This window comes from Athene noctua, chromosome 2 (genome assembly GCF_965140245.1).
Source record: "Athene noctua chromosome 2, bAthNoc1.hap1.1, whole genome shotgun sequence".
Taxonomy (NCBI): Eukaryota; Metazoa; Chordata; class Aves; order Strigiformes; family Strigidae; genus Athene; species Athene noctua.
Window position 1 is genome coordinate 124,532,051 of NC_134038.1, and position 20,271 is coordinate 124,552,321.

Here is a 20,271-nt window from a genome sequence, read left to right on the forward strand (position 1 = left end):
ATTCTCTATGCAGCTTCTCTACGACACTGTTGATTTGATGTTTCTCTGTTACATCTCAACCATCACTCTTTCTAAGAGGAGCACTCTTTACCCAGGTTTTCTAGAAAGGCTCAAACGTTTCTACTTCAATTTTTTTTTTTTTTTTTTTTTTATCTTAATGTTCCTAACTTAAGGAATACACAATTACTTTGATTTATTTTCTTAGGTTATACAGAAGAAAGAGCACAAACTGTTCAGAACCAGTTTCCTTTTAACACTGTGAGTGGTAAAGATAAGTCCTAGCTGCATGTGCCGATATGCAACTGTAACAGGCTGAAACACAGTCTCATCACATTGGTTTTCATATTAGGAAATAGTACTTCTCTTTGGGACAATAAAAACTTACACACACACTTCCAGTGAAGCTGCATGCAAGAAGTAGAAGATGACTGAGTTTGTTCAGCTCCATTTTCTGGAGTACACTAGTATAAATTCAGAATTTCAACCTGACACTTATCAGTTAATTATTAGAGAAGACTGAAAAACTCTCACACTTAAGTCGAACTACAGCAGTATTGACATTACAACCCCCACTGAAAATTTCTCTCAGAGGTGTTGCGAAATGCGATGTGAGATCTAGAACCTGTACTTTCAATACTTCTATGCTTGTTATGTATGAAATGAAATTTGAAATTTTCTTAATTCAAGAATATTGTAACTGATGAGGAAGTTTACCAAGTCATTATCTTTTTTAAAATTTATACAAAGTATATTTAGTCTATTATGATGTCCTGCTATATTATTCATGTATGAAATATAATTACCACCACTAGACATGAATGAAATAAAACCATTAAATTCTGAATTTGCCATAGTACAGCCTTTTTGTTTGAAACAGAACTCAAAGCCAGTTTAAAGATAGTTTGTAAAATAGAATTATGCCCAAAAGTCCGTTTTCCACTAGAACCCTGAGTTTTTCATTACAGAAACGATTGGGAGGCAGTGTTGATCAATCTGCTCACTTCTCAGAAAAGTAAGTGCAAGAAACATCTAGAATTGCAGAAATAACTCAAGAAAGATACGTGGTCCTTTTTCACTTATTACAGAGCAGATCATCAGAATCCCCAAAGAAGAATCACTATCTCATCTCACTCAGGAATGAAAAGGGAGAGAGTAGAGGTTAAGTAAATATTTATTGCCTATGTGATTGTGACCAGCTACCTGGTAGTATCTTAAACACATTTTTCAGCCCTTACTGTTTCTTTTTAGATGAATGGTAAGAGCCTGGGTGCAAATAATGTGTGTTTACTAGACATGTATTTGACACCAAACAGATCTTATATCAAGAACATACCAAAACCATAATACAGGAAGTAGCTGGGTCTAATTAAGGAAAACCCAATACAATCAAAGTTAAATACTCAGCTGTAATTATGCACCTCCACAACTATTAATATGGCTAAAAGATAAGAGTAATTGAAAAAAAAGTGTGTTCATAGTGAGGTAATATGACATTGAATTTTGAAATCTTTGTAAGAAAAGTGATAATATGCCCCATATTTCCATAATAGAAATGAATAGATGAAAAATTAAGATTTAAATGAACATATTAGAAGACAATCACCTTAATCTAGTGTGTCAGAAATGAAGAAACTTCCTTTAGATTCTTATCTGTCTTTAGACAAATTCTGCTGCTGAAAACAAAGTCAGTTCTTAATTTAGCATCATTCAAGAAGTATACTTAAGGATTTATGTGTCAGAACTAATTTTGACTAACACTTTACCCTTTCCCATTTGAATGGCCATACAACTGATATTACTTTTGATGATTTTGTCAAAGATCACCAAAAAAAAAAATTATTAGGGCCATGACTAATTTAGAAAATAATTTCAGTAGTCATTTTCTATTTCATCTAAAGTGTTGTGAAATATATTAATTTTATGAAGGACTTCTTTGGAAGTGACCCAAAGCTTCTTCTTCAACAGACAACTAACAGCTGTTAGAGGTAAATCTTACTAGGTGGCTCTAAGTTAGGACTGATGACGCTTGTAATGTTTCACTTGGTGAATATCCTGTCATAGCAAAGTAAAACAAAGCCTTCTTGAAGTCTGTCTTTCATTGCTTCATGTCTGAAAGAATAAGGGGACCCTAATGATGATCAGAGATGTTTCCTGCTATATGATTTAGAAAAGATGTTCAGTGATTGTAACAGGGAATGCCTCCCAGTTCAGCACCAGGTGGCTACAACATCAGATCCTATGAGCTGAAAGACTTAAAAGGGATATGGCATGTGGGAATCCCTAGGGGTTCTAGGACTTACAACAAGAACAAAACAAAACATAAGACAAACAAAACTGTAGCTAGTCATATTGAACCTTTCTACCTTACAGGTGCTGCAAGAGACAATTCATATCATACTATGTAACACCAAATAAGACAAAAGGATTTTACAAGACAACTAAGTTAATTCTTTTTGATACATTTACAACCCACAGTAAAATGCCAACATCAAAGTCTTTTATGTGAGAATGTCTGAAATAGGCTTGGTCAGCACTTATGCTTTGATAGCTTAGCCTGAATATGAGACAGGGGTATTCAGAACATCAGAAGAATACAAAGACACAAATCACAGCTTGCTTTAGCAAAACAGAGGTCCATTTCAGGACAGAATTTTTTCCCAAAACTGACAGAACTTTGAGTACACAAAATTGTCTTGTTTTAAACCATGAGCAATGAATGGTGTAGTCACTATACCTGAAAAGAGCAAGTTAGAGTGTCAAAGGTACAAATAGCAATGCATAAAAAAAAAAGGGAAAGGGATCCACTGAGCTTCAGGCATCTGTCTTTCACTGTTTGGTCATATTCCAAACCATTATACCTAGTTTAAAATGCTGCTCAGGAGCTTGAGAAATCTAACTTGCACCATTATCAATATACTCAGGCACACTTGTTTCAGAATCATGCCCTAAAATACAAACTGTTTGGATTCTACATTGAGAAAAACATAAAAATAGAACAACAGGTACTAAAATAGTAGCTGGAGAAAGAAGGCTGGCTTTTATTTGTGTTTGTAGAATGTAGTGCTATTCTATATTCATATCAAATGTATCATTCTAAATTTCAATCAATATTCCATTACTTCATAAGCTAGTACCTAATTGATAATAAGAGTAAAATTATTACAGTGGATTTGGTTGTTTACTTTTCTTAACCACTTGTGAAATAGGAAAAAACCAAATGCATTTTATATCTACTTAATTGTAACTTTATTTTGCATGTAGACTTCCATAAGCTAGTACTTTTCAATAAATTTTCATTAATTATTTTCTCCTGATTTTGGTCCTTGTTTTTCACATTTAAAGAGAGAACGTTTTATGTTTGAAGGGAGATGTAAGGTTTTATATATGATACTCAAAATGCTAAATTTTTTTTGTAATTATACTCAATATAACTAATAATTAATCACATACTTAAATAGCATATTTACATTTTTAAGTTTCATAACAGCCAATTTAATTAAACTAGAATTATCATTATAATATCATCATAGAATATTACACTCCTTCATGTATTACTTATGTTTTGGAGTATCAAAGATCTATAACTATCTTTGTTTACAGAAATTAACATACGTATTGCAGATGAGCCAAAAAGTGAATTGGATTGGGGTAAAGTTAATTATTTTTCCTTTCTTCTTTTTTTTAAAATAACATGCTTTACAATATAGTAAAGTTGCCTGAGATATCTGATGTCTGACACGGTAGATATGTGATTCATGTCATGTCTAAAAGGGGACTACACTGTCCAAAAGGATTGAGATACAGAATTTTGCCATTGTTCACACAATATCAATGTTCTTTTTTTCTGTATCCACAGAAATTTGAATGAATAGAGCAAGCTAAGACAGCTACACTTATCTAAGATGCTAAAATAGAATCTTTGCACTTTCTTTTCAGCAGGAACTATTTCAGGTATTATGATTATTCAAGGAAGATAAAAGAAACACTATTTATCATCAATATAAGTAGACTACCATGGACAGATTCTAATTTTACTACCTTTTCAAATGTACTTTGAAGGAAAAGACATGTAAGTAAACTTCTCAGGGAGATGAAAATAAATGTAGATCAAGTAAAGAGACAATTACACTAAACAGCCTATTCTTTTTCATGGTGAAACAAGTGTCCCATATAATAAAAAGGAATATCTTGAAAAGGAATATATTTGTAACTTGAAATTTTTACAAAAAAAAAAAAAAAAAAAAGAAAAGAAAAAGAAAAGAGTATAATTTCTTGCAGATTATTAAATAATTTGCAGATTTCTGTGTCATATCAATTCTGAATTCAAAGGGAAACCCAAGATCACAAAAGATGCAAAATTGAGTTTTACAACCATGTGTATTTTGGATGGGTTTTGCTACTTGTCAGTATTAGTATTTGAGAGAGATGCTTAATTTTGGCTCAGAAAACTGCATTTAAAGGAATTACCTCTAAATTTCCCTTTTCACTCATCCAGCTACTCCTGTTCTGCTCAATGATGTCACATTTAACACTGATGTAAAATATCTGATGGAACAGCAACAAACTTCAGCCACGGTTTGATGGCAGCTAGAACAAAGGTTTCCTGAGAAATTCAAGATTCTGAAGCTCAGTGGGAGCTGGTGGGAGTAAAGTCTTCATGTGCTATTCCCTTTCGGTTTCTTCCACAGCATTCAATTAAAGGTCCTACAGTTTCATATCTATAGACTTCCAAACTTTCAAAAGGGGATCTGGCCTTTTAGAGGTTCTCAAGTATCTTTCTCTGCTGTTTTGAATTTTTGGCTGAGAACCCCTCCTTTTCCTAACAGATAGTATATGAGAACAGTTGTTTATATGCTCCCAAAGTTGCCTTACCATGTTAGTAAAGAAATTAAAAATGTTAATTTGAGGGATTTAGTATTCATAGTGATTTTTTTCTTGGAATGTGTAAACAAATGGCAGATTTACACAGGGAGGGAAGAAAAAGAGGTGGTATAGCTATCTCAGATATATGATCGTCTCTTACATTTAGAAGAGAATGAAGGTCTGTGTTACAAAGACTTAGGCTACCTCTGTTCACTAGGAATCTCTGAAAATCCTAAACCAGCTGATGAGATGCTCTGGCTAGAAATGCAGATTAGGAAGTCAAGGCATGTATGACCAGAAAATTATTAAGAAGTTCTATCTTATTTTTAGACGTCCAAGAAAATGAATCCATTCTCAAGTGAATCTAAACATTTCATTTGAAGCATTCAGGTGACCTACAAAACTTTAAGCACATGGTGTGAAAACACTGAACCACTAAGTTTATAGGGTATGGGGAACACAACATAGTAAACATAGAGGCTACAACTTTTATACTGTTACCTAGCCAGTAGACATGACTTTAGATCTGGAAGTATCCAAGCACTATGTACTTAAAAGAAAGATTGGAAAGAGGTCAGCACTCGTCAACTTATTAGCAACAGAACAACTTGTTGTCTTCAAAATTTCTGAGTTTTGAGGGGTGGTAGGTTGTGACACGGCAAGGTCTATCATAACAAATGCAATATGAAATAAAGAACATCAGATCTTGATCTCTTTCTTCAGAATAAACCATCAAATTATGTTACGCTTCATGACCCTCAAAAATGACTATGAAAAACAAAACTACATCAAAAGAATATAAGACCTTTGCATTCCCTGCACAAGACCAGACAAGTACAATAGAAAACCCTTCAACACTAACGCATTAAAAATATTTTCATTTACTGAACAGACTTTCCTAACCCTTGGAAGGTCAAATATAGGACACATGGGCTTATAGTTCTTTAGAAAAACTATCATACATTGGATATGTTTTCTTACTTAAAAAAACCCAAACCAAACCAAACAAAACCTTGTTAGCATTATGTTTATACTCCTTTACATTACTACAGAGTCTTGACAAAAAATAAGCACTCTCCTTCCAGCTGCCTCCATGCAACCACAGTAATATTAAGGCTTTTTCCTCCAAAGAGGATAGAACTTCTCTTCACCTAAAAATAATCTTCTGAACTAAATGTGGGACAATCTAAAGAAAATACTGCATTATATCAGGCTTAAAAGGAAGGTGTTTCTTTTTATAATATATTTTAGGTTTTTTTCAAGTTAAATCTATGACCAATTGGTAGTCAATTGAACTAATGACTCCTCTAATAAACCTGCAGGTTCATTAACCTGACCAGAATAAACAGTCCACACATAGTGAAAGTTAAATAACATGTACAGCTTTAGAAAGGTGAGAAAATGAATCAAGATTTGTAGCTGTAACTTACTATAATCACATCTTTTTCCAAAATATATTTGATTGTTGACCTAGGCTTGCACCCAAATATTTTGAACTGATATTTTTTCTGGCATTATACAGTTAAAGATTAACATGTAACTGGAAAAGCAAGGCAGAGAAGAAGATATTTTTTTCATTAATGAATTGAAATTTTTGCCAAGCTGTTCTGTAGCAGATTCAGATAAGTTTGTTTCACCAAAAGCTTGAAAACCAAAAATATAATCTACTCTAAATACCACATGTTCCTGTTCAAAACATTCAAATCAAGTGTTTTAGGGGGGAAAAAAAGTTCAACAAAAAATAAATATTTCAGACATATATCACAAAAATTCCCTAAACCTTATACATTTATTTCAAAGTAAATTTGACCAGACAGTTACAAATAACTTTGGGTTTGTACTGCCATTTATATACTCACAGTGTTTTACAATGCAGCAAATAAGCACTTCACAACCTACAAGGATCATACCTGAAATGGCTTAGAGCTGCTGATGTAGAGTATTTGTCTAATCCATCTGTTTCCTTGATTTCCAAACTTGTACCACAACAGCCATCCTTTGGTATTACTCACAGTTCTCTGGAAGACTGACAGCTTGAAAACTTGCTTTCCAAACATATGATAATGAAAGCGGAAAATGCAGGTTCTCTTGCCGGAAGGGTTGAAGAGAGGACTAAGCAAAACTGCTTTATCTTGGAATTGGCGTGGCTCAGAGGATTCCATGTAGAGGTAGTGTCCCCTGCTTGTGCCTGTTGTGTGATCCTTTAATGGGCCTGTATTAACTGTGGGGGTTGGACCCTGTATTCTGATCCAGTCAAAGTCATCCTCAGTGTCCTGCTCCCAATTACATAGCCCATTCTCAAAGTTACACTGTAGGTCAGAGTCTGAAATGTAAACAGAACAGACTGTCAAGTGAAAGCACTATCAAAAGGTTATATACCTTTTTCTCCTTGCAAAAATTTATTTCTAATACAGAGAAAAATGCATATCTCCTTGCAAAAATTCCACTCTGAAGAATAAATATACACTTGCCTGGACAAAAAAAAAAAAAATCTTTACTTAGTTACCTCCTCTTTTAATATATATCTGGCAAGCTGCACATAATTAGTTTATTGAATAAACAGTACTGTTAATAACATTTTCTTTTCCATATTATTAAATTTATGTATTTTTATAATTAAAGAATGCAAAGTTCTTTAACTGAAATTTAACTCGGTAAAGGAGTTAAAACTGAGGTTAATTGCTTGAAACAAGCCACAGGATACAGTCTTGTAAGTATGTGTAATAAGTGATATTATATGTTTTTGCACTGAAGTAGTCCTAAAAATGGGTTGTGTTTGAGGTCTTTATTATCCTCAATAATAATAGTGTGGTAGCTTTATCAAAGCTCAATTCAATAGAGGCATTTATAACACAACAGCAGTTTGTTTTTTGACACCAAGGCAAAATATATTGATTAGACCAATTACTTCTAATGTCAAAAAGTAAAATGTGAATCAGAGGTGGAGAACTTACATTTCATCTTTGCATCTGCCCTCCATAAATAGTAACTGACATAACAGCCAAGTCTTTTTTCTTTTTTTTTTTTTTAAGCTGTTATTTTTTATGATGTTTAAAACTGTAAATCATATAGTAATTTCTTACTATAGACCTCAAAATAGGTTATAAAGAAGATAGACATTTTACAAGTGGGAAAACTGAGATAGGCTGGAAAGCTTTCATTTTTAAATACAGATCAGTTTTAAGTTGATATTCAGCAAATATCAGTGCAGGATGGTATTCCCTCAAGCATGTAAGGTGTCCCCTGTTTCTCAAACTCATTGTGATTTGCATAATTTAGTTGCCTCAGGATGCGATAAAGCTAGTTAATTTTATTTTATATTAATGTTCTTGAGTTCTTAAAATTGATGAATACATGCTTCAGGGAGAAAACCATCCACAGCACCCTTCAGCACTGCAAGGTGAATATCAAAAATGTGAATGACCCATAGCTTTCCTCAATATGTACAAGTTCTTTCTTTGAAAGGGACAATTATGCCCAGCATGACTAGTATCTTCTAGTACGGATATTTTAATGTTTTCTAGGTAGAAAGAATATAGGTCATAAAAAGAGATAGGACACACACTCCTTCCAGCCAATATATGTCTTCTGCTGTACTTCCATCAGTATAATCAAAGACAATATGTTAACCCAAATTAACTGGCAGACTGTGAATTCTCTCTCTTAAAATAAACTTGTAATGCATATGTATGTTTTATAAAAGTTGAAGAAATATGATTCGTTTGGGTAAAGGAGATTGAATTCCATTTACCCTGGGTTGTAACTCATCATATGCATTTAAATTAAAATTTCATCAGTAACTATAGTCAGTTGAATCATCACTGGCTGTGACATTCATCGGCTGTAACAACACTGTGGTTTGTTACTCCAGAATTTGGGAAGTAAATTTTGGTTTGATGTAAAGTAAGCAATAATGGAAAGTACTTACTACAGTTGTCCTCATCTGATCCATCCCCACAGTTATCCACAAGATCACAGACTAATAAACTGTCAATACATGCTTTTGTGTCTCTGCACCAGAAACGATTAGGACCTTCACAACTTAATGCTGGAGGTGGAAGAGCACAATTTTCAAAAGTAATATCATCAATTGCTGAGACACCATCATAGAAACCCAGACTGATTTTATCAAGTGATAATTGGAAAGGATGTGGAAGGCGTCCAAGCTGAATGACTGCCTTCAACCATTGATTTCCCTCATTGTAATAGGCCCTCCAAAGGACAGTAGGCTGTTTCAGTCCATCCACAAGCAACTGCATCTCTGCTGCCCCAACTGACTGTCCGTAATTGTAATACCTAAAATGGTTAAAAAAAAAAATGTAAAGGATGCAAATGATGAGGATGGTCCACATCACCTATAATATCCAGTATCTTTTCTGTCATAGATCTATGAAATATAGAAGTCCACAGTGCCTATTTCCAGTACCTGCAACTCAATCCACTTTATGATGGTAGGGTAGGCTGCTGTATCAGTCTAGAACTCATTTCAAGATTTGAAGATCTTGAGTTCATTAAATTAAAATTTCATTAAATTAAAACCCATAACTGAAGAAACACATTTGCTTTCATATTAAGCAATGAATACTGCTCACTCAGATGCATAATATGTTTTTTATAAATTTAATTCAATACATAATTATAAAGTTTCAAGAAGGAAAAACAGAACACTTATTGAAAGCCAAAGTACACCTTCTATATATGTTAGTTATTGTTAACATGTTGCATTTTGCAGCATTTTTTGAGGATCTCAAAGCATTTAAAAATCATAAATACTTAGGTGAGCAATTGTACAATGAAACTGGGAACAGAACCAGGAACAGAACCAACAACATGTAATTTCCAGACCTATACTCCAACTTTAAGAGCTGAGTCTTTGATAAAAACATATTTCCTCTTTCTATGGCAAACGTATTTGACATTACTGAGAAAAAATGCACTTAATAATATCAAAGTCAGGCCAAACATTTATTTAAACAGTAGCATCGCTTTTGAGCTTAGTAAACAAATTATCACAGTTTACCTTTTCTGTCCCTTTTTGACAAGATTTCACAATGACTGAGACAAGACAATAAATGAAAGTGGTTTGTTTTGTTGGGATTTTTTTTTCATGTATATAAATAAAGAATTGGAAGCAAAGCTCCAGTTCTTGCACTGGAGCTTTCTCTTAAAGGTGGTATAATCTAATCTGGAGACTGTGACTCAAGGAGTTATTACATTTTTGGATGGTTTCCTGTTCTTGAACAAAATTCCACAACATTTTCAAATTTACTTAAGCAAAGTAGAAATGGCAAAATGATGGTGGTAATTGCTTATCTATATGCAGACAAAATCCTTTCTATAATTTTGCTCAAAGTCTGACAACAAAGTCATCCCATGTTTCAGATCTGTTTTCCAAGTGCTTCAGCTTATTTCTGCATATTGTTCACAATGAAGACCATGCGATTAAAGAACAAAAAGAAATAAATACTGCAGAAGAAGATGTGTCTATTGCAAACTACAACCTCAATTTCAGTCTACGAGAAGCAATGTGAGATGATCCAGAATTTTATAAATCTAAATTATTTCATACCAAAAGGTCAATGTGCAATTTGATCCAGTTTGCCTGAACTTTGGGCTTCGTAGCCGAGCTACTTGGGAAACGCTGCTGCTGTTTTTCAGAATGAACATAAAATGACCTATCAAAATAAAACAAAAAAAAATTTTCAGGCTGAAGAAAGTGTTTCTAAAGGTTTTAAAGCATTCATGTCCTCCACTTGAAATCTGAGTAAAGAGCAGGTATATTTCTTCCACTTCCCTGTTTGTAGGCTGGCTTGTCTTACCTTCGGATTTGTTGCAGGTGTGATCCCGTGGAGGAGCTTGCTTCTGAAAAATGGGTGCAAGAGCACTACTGGAACTTCTTACCCAGTCAAATTCATCTGCATTTGCAGCTTCAGTCCAACCACAGCTGTCACTTTCAAAGTCACATTCAGCAGCTGAAATGAAGAAAGATACATTTTACTTTATACATGAGATTACTAAACAAGCTTTGCAGTGTGGAAAGGAAAGGAAATAAAACATTTCTAATACTTCACCAATATTCTAGAAAGAAGCCCAGGAAAAGGGTGTGGGGAAGCAGAGTACAAGATGGGGTACTTGCTTTACAACAATTGGGTAAAACAGCAGTCCCACAGGTACAACCAAGCCATCATTATATGCAATGTATTCAGTAAAACAAGTCCTTCCCTCGAAAGACCCCACACCCAAGCCACTCAAAGTAGGTGAGGAGGTGCTGAAAACAGACCTCACAATCCTCATGTTACACAGCAAGAGCACAGAACACACAAAGTAGTAACAAGCCTTCTGCAAGATCTTTTAGGAATTGATGTTAGAGCCAGAAATCCTTTATTTTCTGGATATTTTCTGCAAGTATGTTAATGATAACAAAAGCCACCTTCTAGTTGCAACAGGAATTATGTAAAATATCAGACATTACTGAGACACTATGACAATGGTAAAAGAAGGAAATATCTGAAACACAAATTACTGCAGTGGAAAAGATTTGAAAAACATACTCAGCTGCATTCTTCATTTCATTTAAATGAAAAGTGAAATTTCAGAAAATGTGTATAATACAAAATAAAAGAAAGGAAGGAGGGGGAGGGTGTCATACATGAATGAATGCAAACTGACTAATATTTATTATGTTAAAATTAAAAAACATCCTGTTCTCCTCTTCTGCACTATAAAAAATCCTCTTTAAATCACAAAATTTTATTTTGGAGCCCAGTAATTATAATAGGAAAAAATTATAATAGAGATTAGAATTCTAATGGAAAACATTAACTAAATTATTCATAATTTATTAATTATATACATAGAATTAAAAAAAAAAAAAAATCAGTCATGACTGTCAGAACTCTACCATTATTTTATAATGCCCTATCACAGCTTCCAGTGACCATATAATTACAGTATAGAAAATGCACATTTCAAAATCAAATTAAATCTCTTGGAGAACAGGATTACATAAATGTTTATTTACAAAAAATATAGGAGGGGCTTTGATTTTTTTTTTCTTCTTTATAAACTGTGTTACATTAATTTTATATAATTTGTTAGAAAGAATGAAAAAAAACCTAAATCAGGGAAGTTAGTATTATTATTGGTTAGAGCTTCTAAAAAGACCAGATTTTGTGGATTATTAAGCAAAGCACATAGAAATCCACAGTTATCAATGCTGATTCAAAAAAAATCATTGCACAAATATGGAAGACCAAATAACATTTAAGAGATCAAAGAAAATATGAGTTCACTGTATATATGGTGTACGTGGGTCAGAAATGTCACTGACACAATGATGTAGATCAAAAGTGACAAAAAAATAGAAGGAATAAATTTTTTTATAGAACACTTTGATTGACTAAAATAAAGACAAAAAAATGTTTACAAGCATTCAAGGAACTAGGCATGACAGAAATGACTAAAAATCCACTGACAGAGCATAACAATAAGGGAATGTAGAGAGCTATTTCTGATTTGCTTTTTGCTCAACAGAAGAAAATGTCCCACATTCCCAGGAGAACAGCAGCAAAGAATATGACAAACATTGGACACAGATGGTTAAACCAAAAAAGGCAAATAAACAAGATAAAACTGTTAAGTCTGAGCCCAGACTTCTTGCATCTGTAACTTGTAACAGAGACAAAACATAAAAGATGCACCAGACCATATATTTAACTTAAGCATGGGTGAGTACATTGAAATAAAATAACCCTGAAACCTTCAAGTAAATCTCAACCTAACTATTTAACACCTATGGAAGATACAAGAATGGAAAACCTGGCAGAGCATGGGTGAAATGCACTTGGTTTTGATGCTTGATACCACATCAATTACCTAATTGTCCCATATCCTCTTTGGCACTTCAGTTTCAGACAGATTATCCAGAAAGACAGACCATTGCTTGGGTACCTCTTGTAGTTTAGTTCACAGTGAACACTCACAAAACAAAAAAAAGGTTCTATAGGTATGCCAGTGATAAAAGAAAGACTAGGGAAAATGTGGGCCCTCTCCAGGAGGAAATGGGAAACCTGGTTACCTGAGATATGGAGAAGGCTGAGGTATTCAATACCTTTTTTACCTCAGTTTTCAATGATGAGTGTTCCAGCCAAACCACACATATCACAGAAGGCAAAGGCAAGGACTGGGTGAAGGAATAACTGCTCACTGTAGAAGAAGATCACATTTCAGACCATCTAAGAAGCCTGAAAGCACAAGTCTGTGGGACGTGATGAGATGAATCTGCAGGTCCTGAGGGAACTAGTGGATGAAGTGACTAGGCCACTATCCATCATATTTGAGAGGTTGTGGCAGTCCTGAAAAGTTCCCACTGTCTGGAAAAGGTGAAACATAACGCCCATTTTATAAAAAGGGGAAAAAGGAACACATAGTGAACCACAGGCCAGTCAGTCTCACTCCTATGCCCGGCAAGATGATGGAGAAGATCCTCCTGGAAGTTATGCTAGGGCACATGGAAAATAAGGAAGTGATTGGTAACAGTCAACCTGGCTTCACTAAAGGAAAATTGTGCCTGTCAAATTTGGTGGCCTTCTATGATGGAGTTACAGTGTTGGTGAATAAGGGAAGAGAAACTGCTGTCATCTACCTGGACTTGCGCAAAACTTTTGACACTGTCCTGCATGACATCCTTGTCTCTAAATTGGAGAGACATGAGTTTGACAGATGGAGCACTTGGTGGATAAGGAGTTGTCTGGATGGTCACACTCAAAGAGTTGCAGTCAACGGCTCAGTGTCCAAGTGGAGACGAGTGATGAGTCATGTTCCTCAGGTATTGGGACCAGCGCTGTTTAACATCTTTGTCGGAGACATGGACAGTGGGGTTGAGTGCACCCTCAGCAGGTTTGGTGATGATACCAAGCTGAGTGGTGCAGTCGACACACTGAAGGGAAGGCATGTGCCATCCAGAGGGACCTGGACAGGCTTGAGAGGTGGGTCTGTGAGAACCTCATGAAGTTCAACAAAGGCAAATTCAAGATCCTGCACATGGGTCAGGGCAATCCCAAGCACAAATATAGGCTGGGTGATGAGTGGATTGAGAGCAGCCCTGTGGAGAAGGACTTGGGAGTAGTAGTGGATAGAAAACTGACTATGAGCCAACAATGTGTGCTTGTAGCCCAGAAAAACAACTGTATTTTGGGCTGCATCAAGAGAAGTGTGACTAGCAGGTTGAGGGAGTTGATTCTTCCCCTTTGCTCCGCTCTCATGAGACCCCACCTGGAGTGCTGTGTCCAGCTCTGGGGGCCCCAATGTGAGAAGGACATAGAGTTACTTGAGCGGGTCCAGAGGAGGCCACAAAGATGATCAGGAGGTTGGAGTAATTCCCTTATGAGGACAGGCTGAGAGAGTTGCAGTTGTTCACCTGGAGAAGAGAAAGTTCTAGGGAGACCTTATAGCAACTTTCCAGTACTTAAAGAGGGCTATAGGAAAGATCTCATTGTCAGGTTGTGTAATGATAGGACAAGGGGCAATGGTTTTAAAGTGAAGAGGGTAGATGTAGATTAGATAGAAGGAAAAAAATTCTTTCCTGTGAGGGTGGTGAGACACTGGATCAGGTTCTCAGGGAAGTTGTGAAGTTGTTCAAGGCCAGGTTGGACGGGGCTTTGAGCAACCTGGTCTAGTGGAAGGTGTCCCTGCCCATGGCAGGGGGGTTGGACTGGATGATCTTTAAGGTCCCTTCCAACCCAAACCATTCAGTGATTCAGTGATTCTATGACACTAGTTTGTCTTCTCTCCTAGTACTTATTTTCTGACTTTCTCCTATTTCTTATTTTCTTACATGAACTCTTAATACTCTAAACATCAGGTTGTCCTGCAGACTCTTGCAGGCTGTCTTCTCGTGTTGAGGAACTTATTGCTAGCTTTCTAAAAACTTTTTTTTGGTCATCCTTGATGATTTTTGACCTTTAACTCACAAAATCTCTCATCTTTTCTACTTTTTTCATTTGGACATTACTTCAGCTGTTTGACACTTTTTTACTTCTAATAGTATCTGTGCCACCTCTATGGATATAATTTTTTTTACTGCCCCTTTTAGCATAGTTTTTAACAAGCTTCCTCAATAATCATGAAGGAACCAGAGTGATACTGCGATGAGACCATAGGATTTAAGGGTAGTTGATGTTATTGATGTTTTGAGAAAGCTGTCTTTAGATCCTCAGCACATTTAGTTTTCTCTGAGCTGACTTCTTACCACAAAAATCTAGATTTCTTTCTGATTTGGGGTTCTTATGGAATATTTACCCTTTTCTCTTTTGAGAAGCTTCACTCAAAGACCTTCACAAATCAGATGTGCAGCTTCTCTATAAACAGAACAATGCCTAACAATAATTTGAAAAAAAAAACTTTTGAAAACAGCATTTAAAACAAATGGTTTAGACATCTGGAAAGCTCCAAATTCCTTAATCTCTACATCCCCTGAAAATCTCTCCCTGTCTCTTAGCCTATGTATATTTATGCAAAATGCACCACAAAAAAATCCAGGTGAAGAGATATCATCACCGTTACTGGCTTACATTTTTTTCTTTCATGCAAATTCTGTTTAAAAAGTCTCTAATATGTCAATAGACCTTAAACTTAAAAAAAAAAAATCAGTTATTTTAAGATAAAATTAGGAATTTATAGGTAGATGTCATAAAGAAGAAAATCTTCAAATCTAGGAACCAAACCCAGTTTAATTCTGGACATAGTTATTTTAACTCTGGACTAATAAGTCATTTTAATGCCCATTATAATACAAACGCACTGAAAAATGCTACATCTGCCTTCCCCTATTTATGTTTTCTATCATAGCTACTTTATTTTGTTAATGTCATGACATATACACACTCAAATAACACTGCACTTTATGTGCGCTGGCCTAATTTCTACAATAAAAAACTGAACAGTGAACAATTGAAAAAAATATTGCAAAAGTATATCAGTAATAAGCAATGTTAACTGGAAAAAAAGACAAAAAACCAAGTCATATTGAAGATCAAACAAGTTTGATCTTTATAAAATCCTTCCCTCACTTTCCATCCCCAAATATTATCTGCTACAGTTTTGAAAAACAGAACAAAACCAAAAAACCTACTTCCACATAAGGTTATAGACGAAAAAACTGAACGCTGACCTAATTTGCATGATCATATTCTCATATATATAAAATAATTATTTAAATCTAAATATTGTTTAGGACAGACAGATATGATAGTCTCCTCTGTAGATATCTAGAGAAAACTAAGCACTCCAGAACATTTTGTTTTGCTAATTTCTGTTGGGAAATCCATTTCAATAACCACAGAATGACAACAGATCTACTTGTGATTTCAACTAAGTCAGATTTTTAATAATGGACAGTCATGACTTGTACATAACACATAGGTGTATATCTCATCTGAAATGAGGAAGAGCTTGGCATATAAGACAGGCCAAATATGCAGAGGGGAAAGATTTTGCTATAAATAAATCTAGTGGGTTTACTGTGTACCTACATTTTTAACAAGCTAATTGCACTACAAGTTTCCTAACCCTAGCTTAGTTGTAGGACTTGTAAAGATTGAGGTTTTTAGAGGAGAAAAGTAAAATTCTGTGGGTGCACACATAAGACTAATCTACCCTGTATGTAACCTAAATATTACCCACAAAAAAATAGCTGTACTGTCACATATAATTGTTATAATTTCATGTTCTAAAAAATTATATGAAAATAATCTTCACCACACAACTCTGATTTTGATGCAGTGACGCAGATATGCAATCATCTAACTAAAGAACTAAAGGTTCATAACAACATTTTTAACTGAAATTGAATCCAAACCCATTTGGTTTATTAAATCTGACATTTTCTGGAAATCTCTCAGTTCATATGATACTGTCATTTACAAATGCTTCTCAGGTTCTGAATATGAGTGATTACAGTGTATTGATATGGGAAATAGTCCTAAAATAATAAAAGCCTCCAAAATAATCAAATTATATTTGATCAACATTTTCATTGGAAATATAGCAAATTACGTCCAAATCTCTCCTCCATTCAAAAATGTTAATGAAGTCTAAACAGAATTAAATTTCTTAAACACAGTAACCTGGTGATTTAGGCTGTTGGATACCCACATCCAAGTGAAATAAAATAAATTTATGTATTCTTTAACAATCAAGTGCTTGTCTTTCTGTGTCCATTAGAATGCTCCTTTTATGTAACTGAAGGGGAAGTTCCTGGTTTTATTGAACTAAACAAAAATAAATCTGATGGTCATTGTTCAGGCCATCTTATTATTTACCCTGTGTTCTATGCCACTGAAGCTCATGCAGTGTTTATTGTCACAGTGCATAATTTGCAAGAAACTAGATAGGAGCAACTATACAACAACAAGATATAAGTTTTGCCCCAAAACTACATAGATATTTGCTGACAGAAGTAGAAAAGGTAGATTCATGACTTCTGGGTTCTATAGAAATTCTGAAAGTGTGTGTGGTCTTTGGCAGAAAAATGCCCTTGTTCTTTCCTCAACGTTCTTCCTTTCCACAGCCTATTCCCTTTTATGTATTCCACAACTGCTCTTCTCTGACCTCTTATCTCAGTCCTAGTCTCACTGGAAAGCTGGAGGTCCACACTGTCTTTTCTCATTTCCCCAGACAGCTCATTGCTCCAGGTCCTCTCATGTGGTCTCAGTTCTCTGCCACTTACTGCCATACTTTATGCTGATTCCTCCCAGAGCATTACCGCTCCACATCCATATTCTTCATTACCATTCTCTCCTTGGTTTATTCTCTCTTACTAAACTGAATCTTTCATTATTGTTATCTCTCCTGACACTCTATCCCTGGCTTTTTGACTGGCTGGTCTTAATCCTTCCTCCGCAGCAGCCTGGGTCCTTCCTGCCCTGGTTTTCTCCAGTCCCCTGGTTACTCCTCTTCCACACCAGCAAACTCTAGCAATGCAGCCTTTGCAGCCATTCCTTGTTCAGAGCCAAAGGTGGTTTCCTGTCTCCGTAAATGGAATTTGAGTCCCATCCCTTCCCCATCTAACTTCCACAAACTGATCCTAATGCAGTTATCTATGCACTTCCAGTCTTAGGTCCCTTTTCCAATTTACAAGCTGACAATCCTCTCATTCCTTGAATTTCAGTCCATCCTTATGAGCTGGCTGTTGTTCCTGGCTTCACCTTTAAAAACAACTGATTTCTCTGGCTGAAATGAAGGAGCAGCAAGAATATGAGACAGACATTTAAGCATGCAAGACTTTAACTCTAAAAATGAGATTTTGAAAGATTTACCATATAACTCTTATAACTCATATAACCACAGCAAAAGTTTTATGCTTTGGCAAGATTAGTAATGGGTAATATGAAGAATGTTTGTTATAATAGTAAGGAAATTTTTATTACTTATACAAAAGGTAGCCATTAGAAACCCAATAATGTTTATAGTTAAACAATTATGCTACAAAAGTAGTTTTTAAGAAACAACACATACATCATTCTCTTTATTTCCCTTCTAAGTCAAATTAAGCTACATAAAATTCTGTACTAGCATACAGATTATGTCCAGTTTATGAATTGCTAGATTTAACACTAGCTTTAGAATGCTTATGCTGCCCTAGATTGTACATCATAGAAATAATCACTGTTGAATGCATATATTATTTATAAATACATAAATACAGACAAATATTATGTCTATATGTTATATTTTTATTCAAATATAAATTATTTCTTATTTAATTTATATATAAAACCAATCATTATTTCTGATCATCCACACCATAAGTAGACAGAATAAAACCCACAAAAGATAGAGCATGAAGGATGGATTGCCAAAAGTCAAACAGAGTACCAGGAATATATTCATATTACCAGATTGCTTTCCAATCTGATCTTATTCCCTGTTCTACTATCATTATTCTTAAGCTGGACAATGAGAATTTAGACTCTACCAAATGCACAGGATGTAGACCTTAGAAATTATACTGTACATTCATCTTCCAGAGCACAAACACACAATGTGATAGGTATGTTAGGTTACTGCTGTAAATCTGCAGCTTGAAAATAGTAGTTGCTTTTCTCTTTTGCTTTAATGCATGGAAGTCATGTATAATAGCTTTACAGCCATAGTAAATTCTTCATCTATTGAAGAAAAGCTGTGAGCTAAGAGTCAGGAGCAGCATCACTCAAGAAAGAGAACATTAACAGTTTATATTTTATAATTTTTTTTTACTTTTCTCAACTATCAGAAAAAAATTGAATTACTTTTTCAGTCCAGGACATGCATCTTTGTGAAATGCTACTAGCAACCTAGAAGAAAGAATAATCTTATCATGCATCATTATCAAGAACATGAATGCAGTTCTAAGAACAAAGTGAAGCAAACAAATTCACTGACAGTCTTGCATATGAAGAGAAGTAACAAAGATAGTTCTTGCAAGAACTGGAAGCTCAGAGACCTATGCTGAAATGAGAGAGACAGCCTCACAAGTAAAGATCTTCAAATTATTTCTTCCAGTACTGACAGAAAGAAGAATCATTTGAGAAACAGTGAAAATCAAGAGATGACTCAAGGATTGGTGATGTATGATGAGAAAATTGTATGGACGTTTTGCTTGTCCAGTGGACTTGATGGACCCAAGCATCTAAGGAAGTCATCTTGCTTGAATTTAAGATAGAAAGATTTAAATGAAAAATATTTCAGAAGATATTTTAAGCCCATGTAATATCTTTGCCAACATTCTTATACCAAGAGGAAAAAATTACTTTAACAAGGTTAAGGAGCACACATTCACTAACAGATGGAACATCATGGGAAAAAAAAAAAAGTTAATATTGATGAAAGGAACAACATAGTTGTAGGTGGAGAAGTCAAACAAACATCTGTGCTTACCCAAGATAAGAAATTGGGAAAAGTGACTGAGAAAAATTAAATGCTTGCATCCAATTGCAAGAATATACATAACAAAATATAGAAAGTAATGGTACACTACATAAGCACAAAGATGGAGAAATATTATTTTTAAAAAATTATAAGAGCTATTCTAGTGCTGTGGACTACCAGACTAACATGCTGAAAGGCAAGGTTATTGCTTGCAAAGAGTCAACTTGCCAAACTAATTGCAGAGACATTTGTTTACTTACATTCTGCTTCCCACATTACAAGCCACAGTGCTGGCACACACTGAGACAACTCAACAGTACAACAATGATTTAGAAGAAACCAATATATTTAGAGCAAAGATAACCATAAATATACTCATAATGGCTCCAAAGTTTAATCTTTAACATGGTATTGTTAACATATCTTTTGGGCAAGTGACACTTGGATATAATTAAAGTTTCTTTAGTCATATAATTAAAGAAAAAAGAAAATCAGTTGCCC

At 34.7% G+C, this 20,271-nt stretch overlaps 1 protein-coding gene across 1 annotated transcript in view; it reads right to left on the reverse strand.

Moving 5' to 3' along the window:
• MALRD1 (MAM and LDL receptor class A domain containing 1) overlaps window positions 1–20,271 on the reverse strand; it is a 290,211-nt gene that overhangs the window by 215,111 nt on the left and 54,829 nt on the right. Inside the window, exons 14-17 of the mRNA XM_074897495.1 lie at window positions 10,683–10,835; window positions 10,433–10,538; window positions 8,792–9,159; window positions 6,774–7,186 (exon numbers count right to left, since the gene is read on the reverse strand). Of these exons, the coding sequence (XP_074753596.1) occupies window positions 6,774–7,186; window positions 8,792–9,159; window positions 10,433–10,538; window positions 10,683–10,835 (1,040 nt within the window). The remainder of the gene's footprint in view (window positions 1–6,773; window positions 7,187–8,791; window positions 9,160–10,432; window positions 10,539–10,682; window positions 10,836–20,271) is intronic.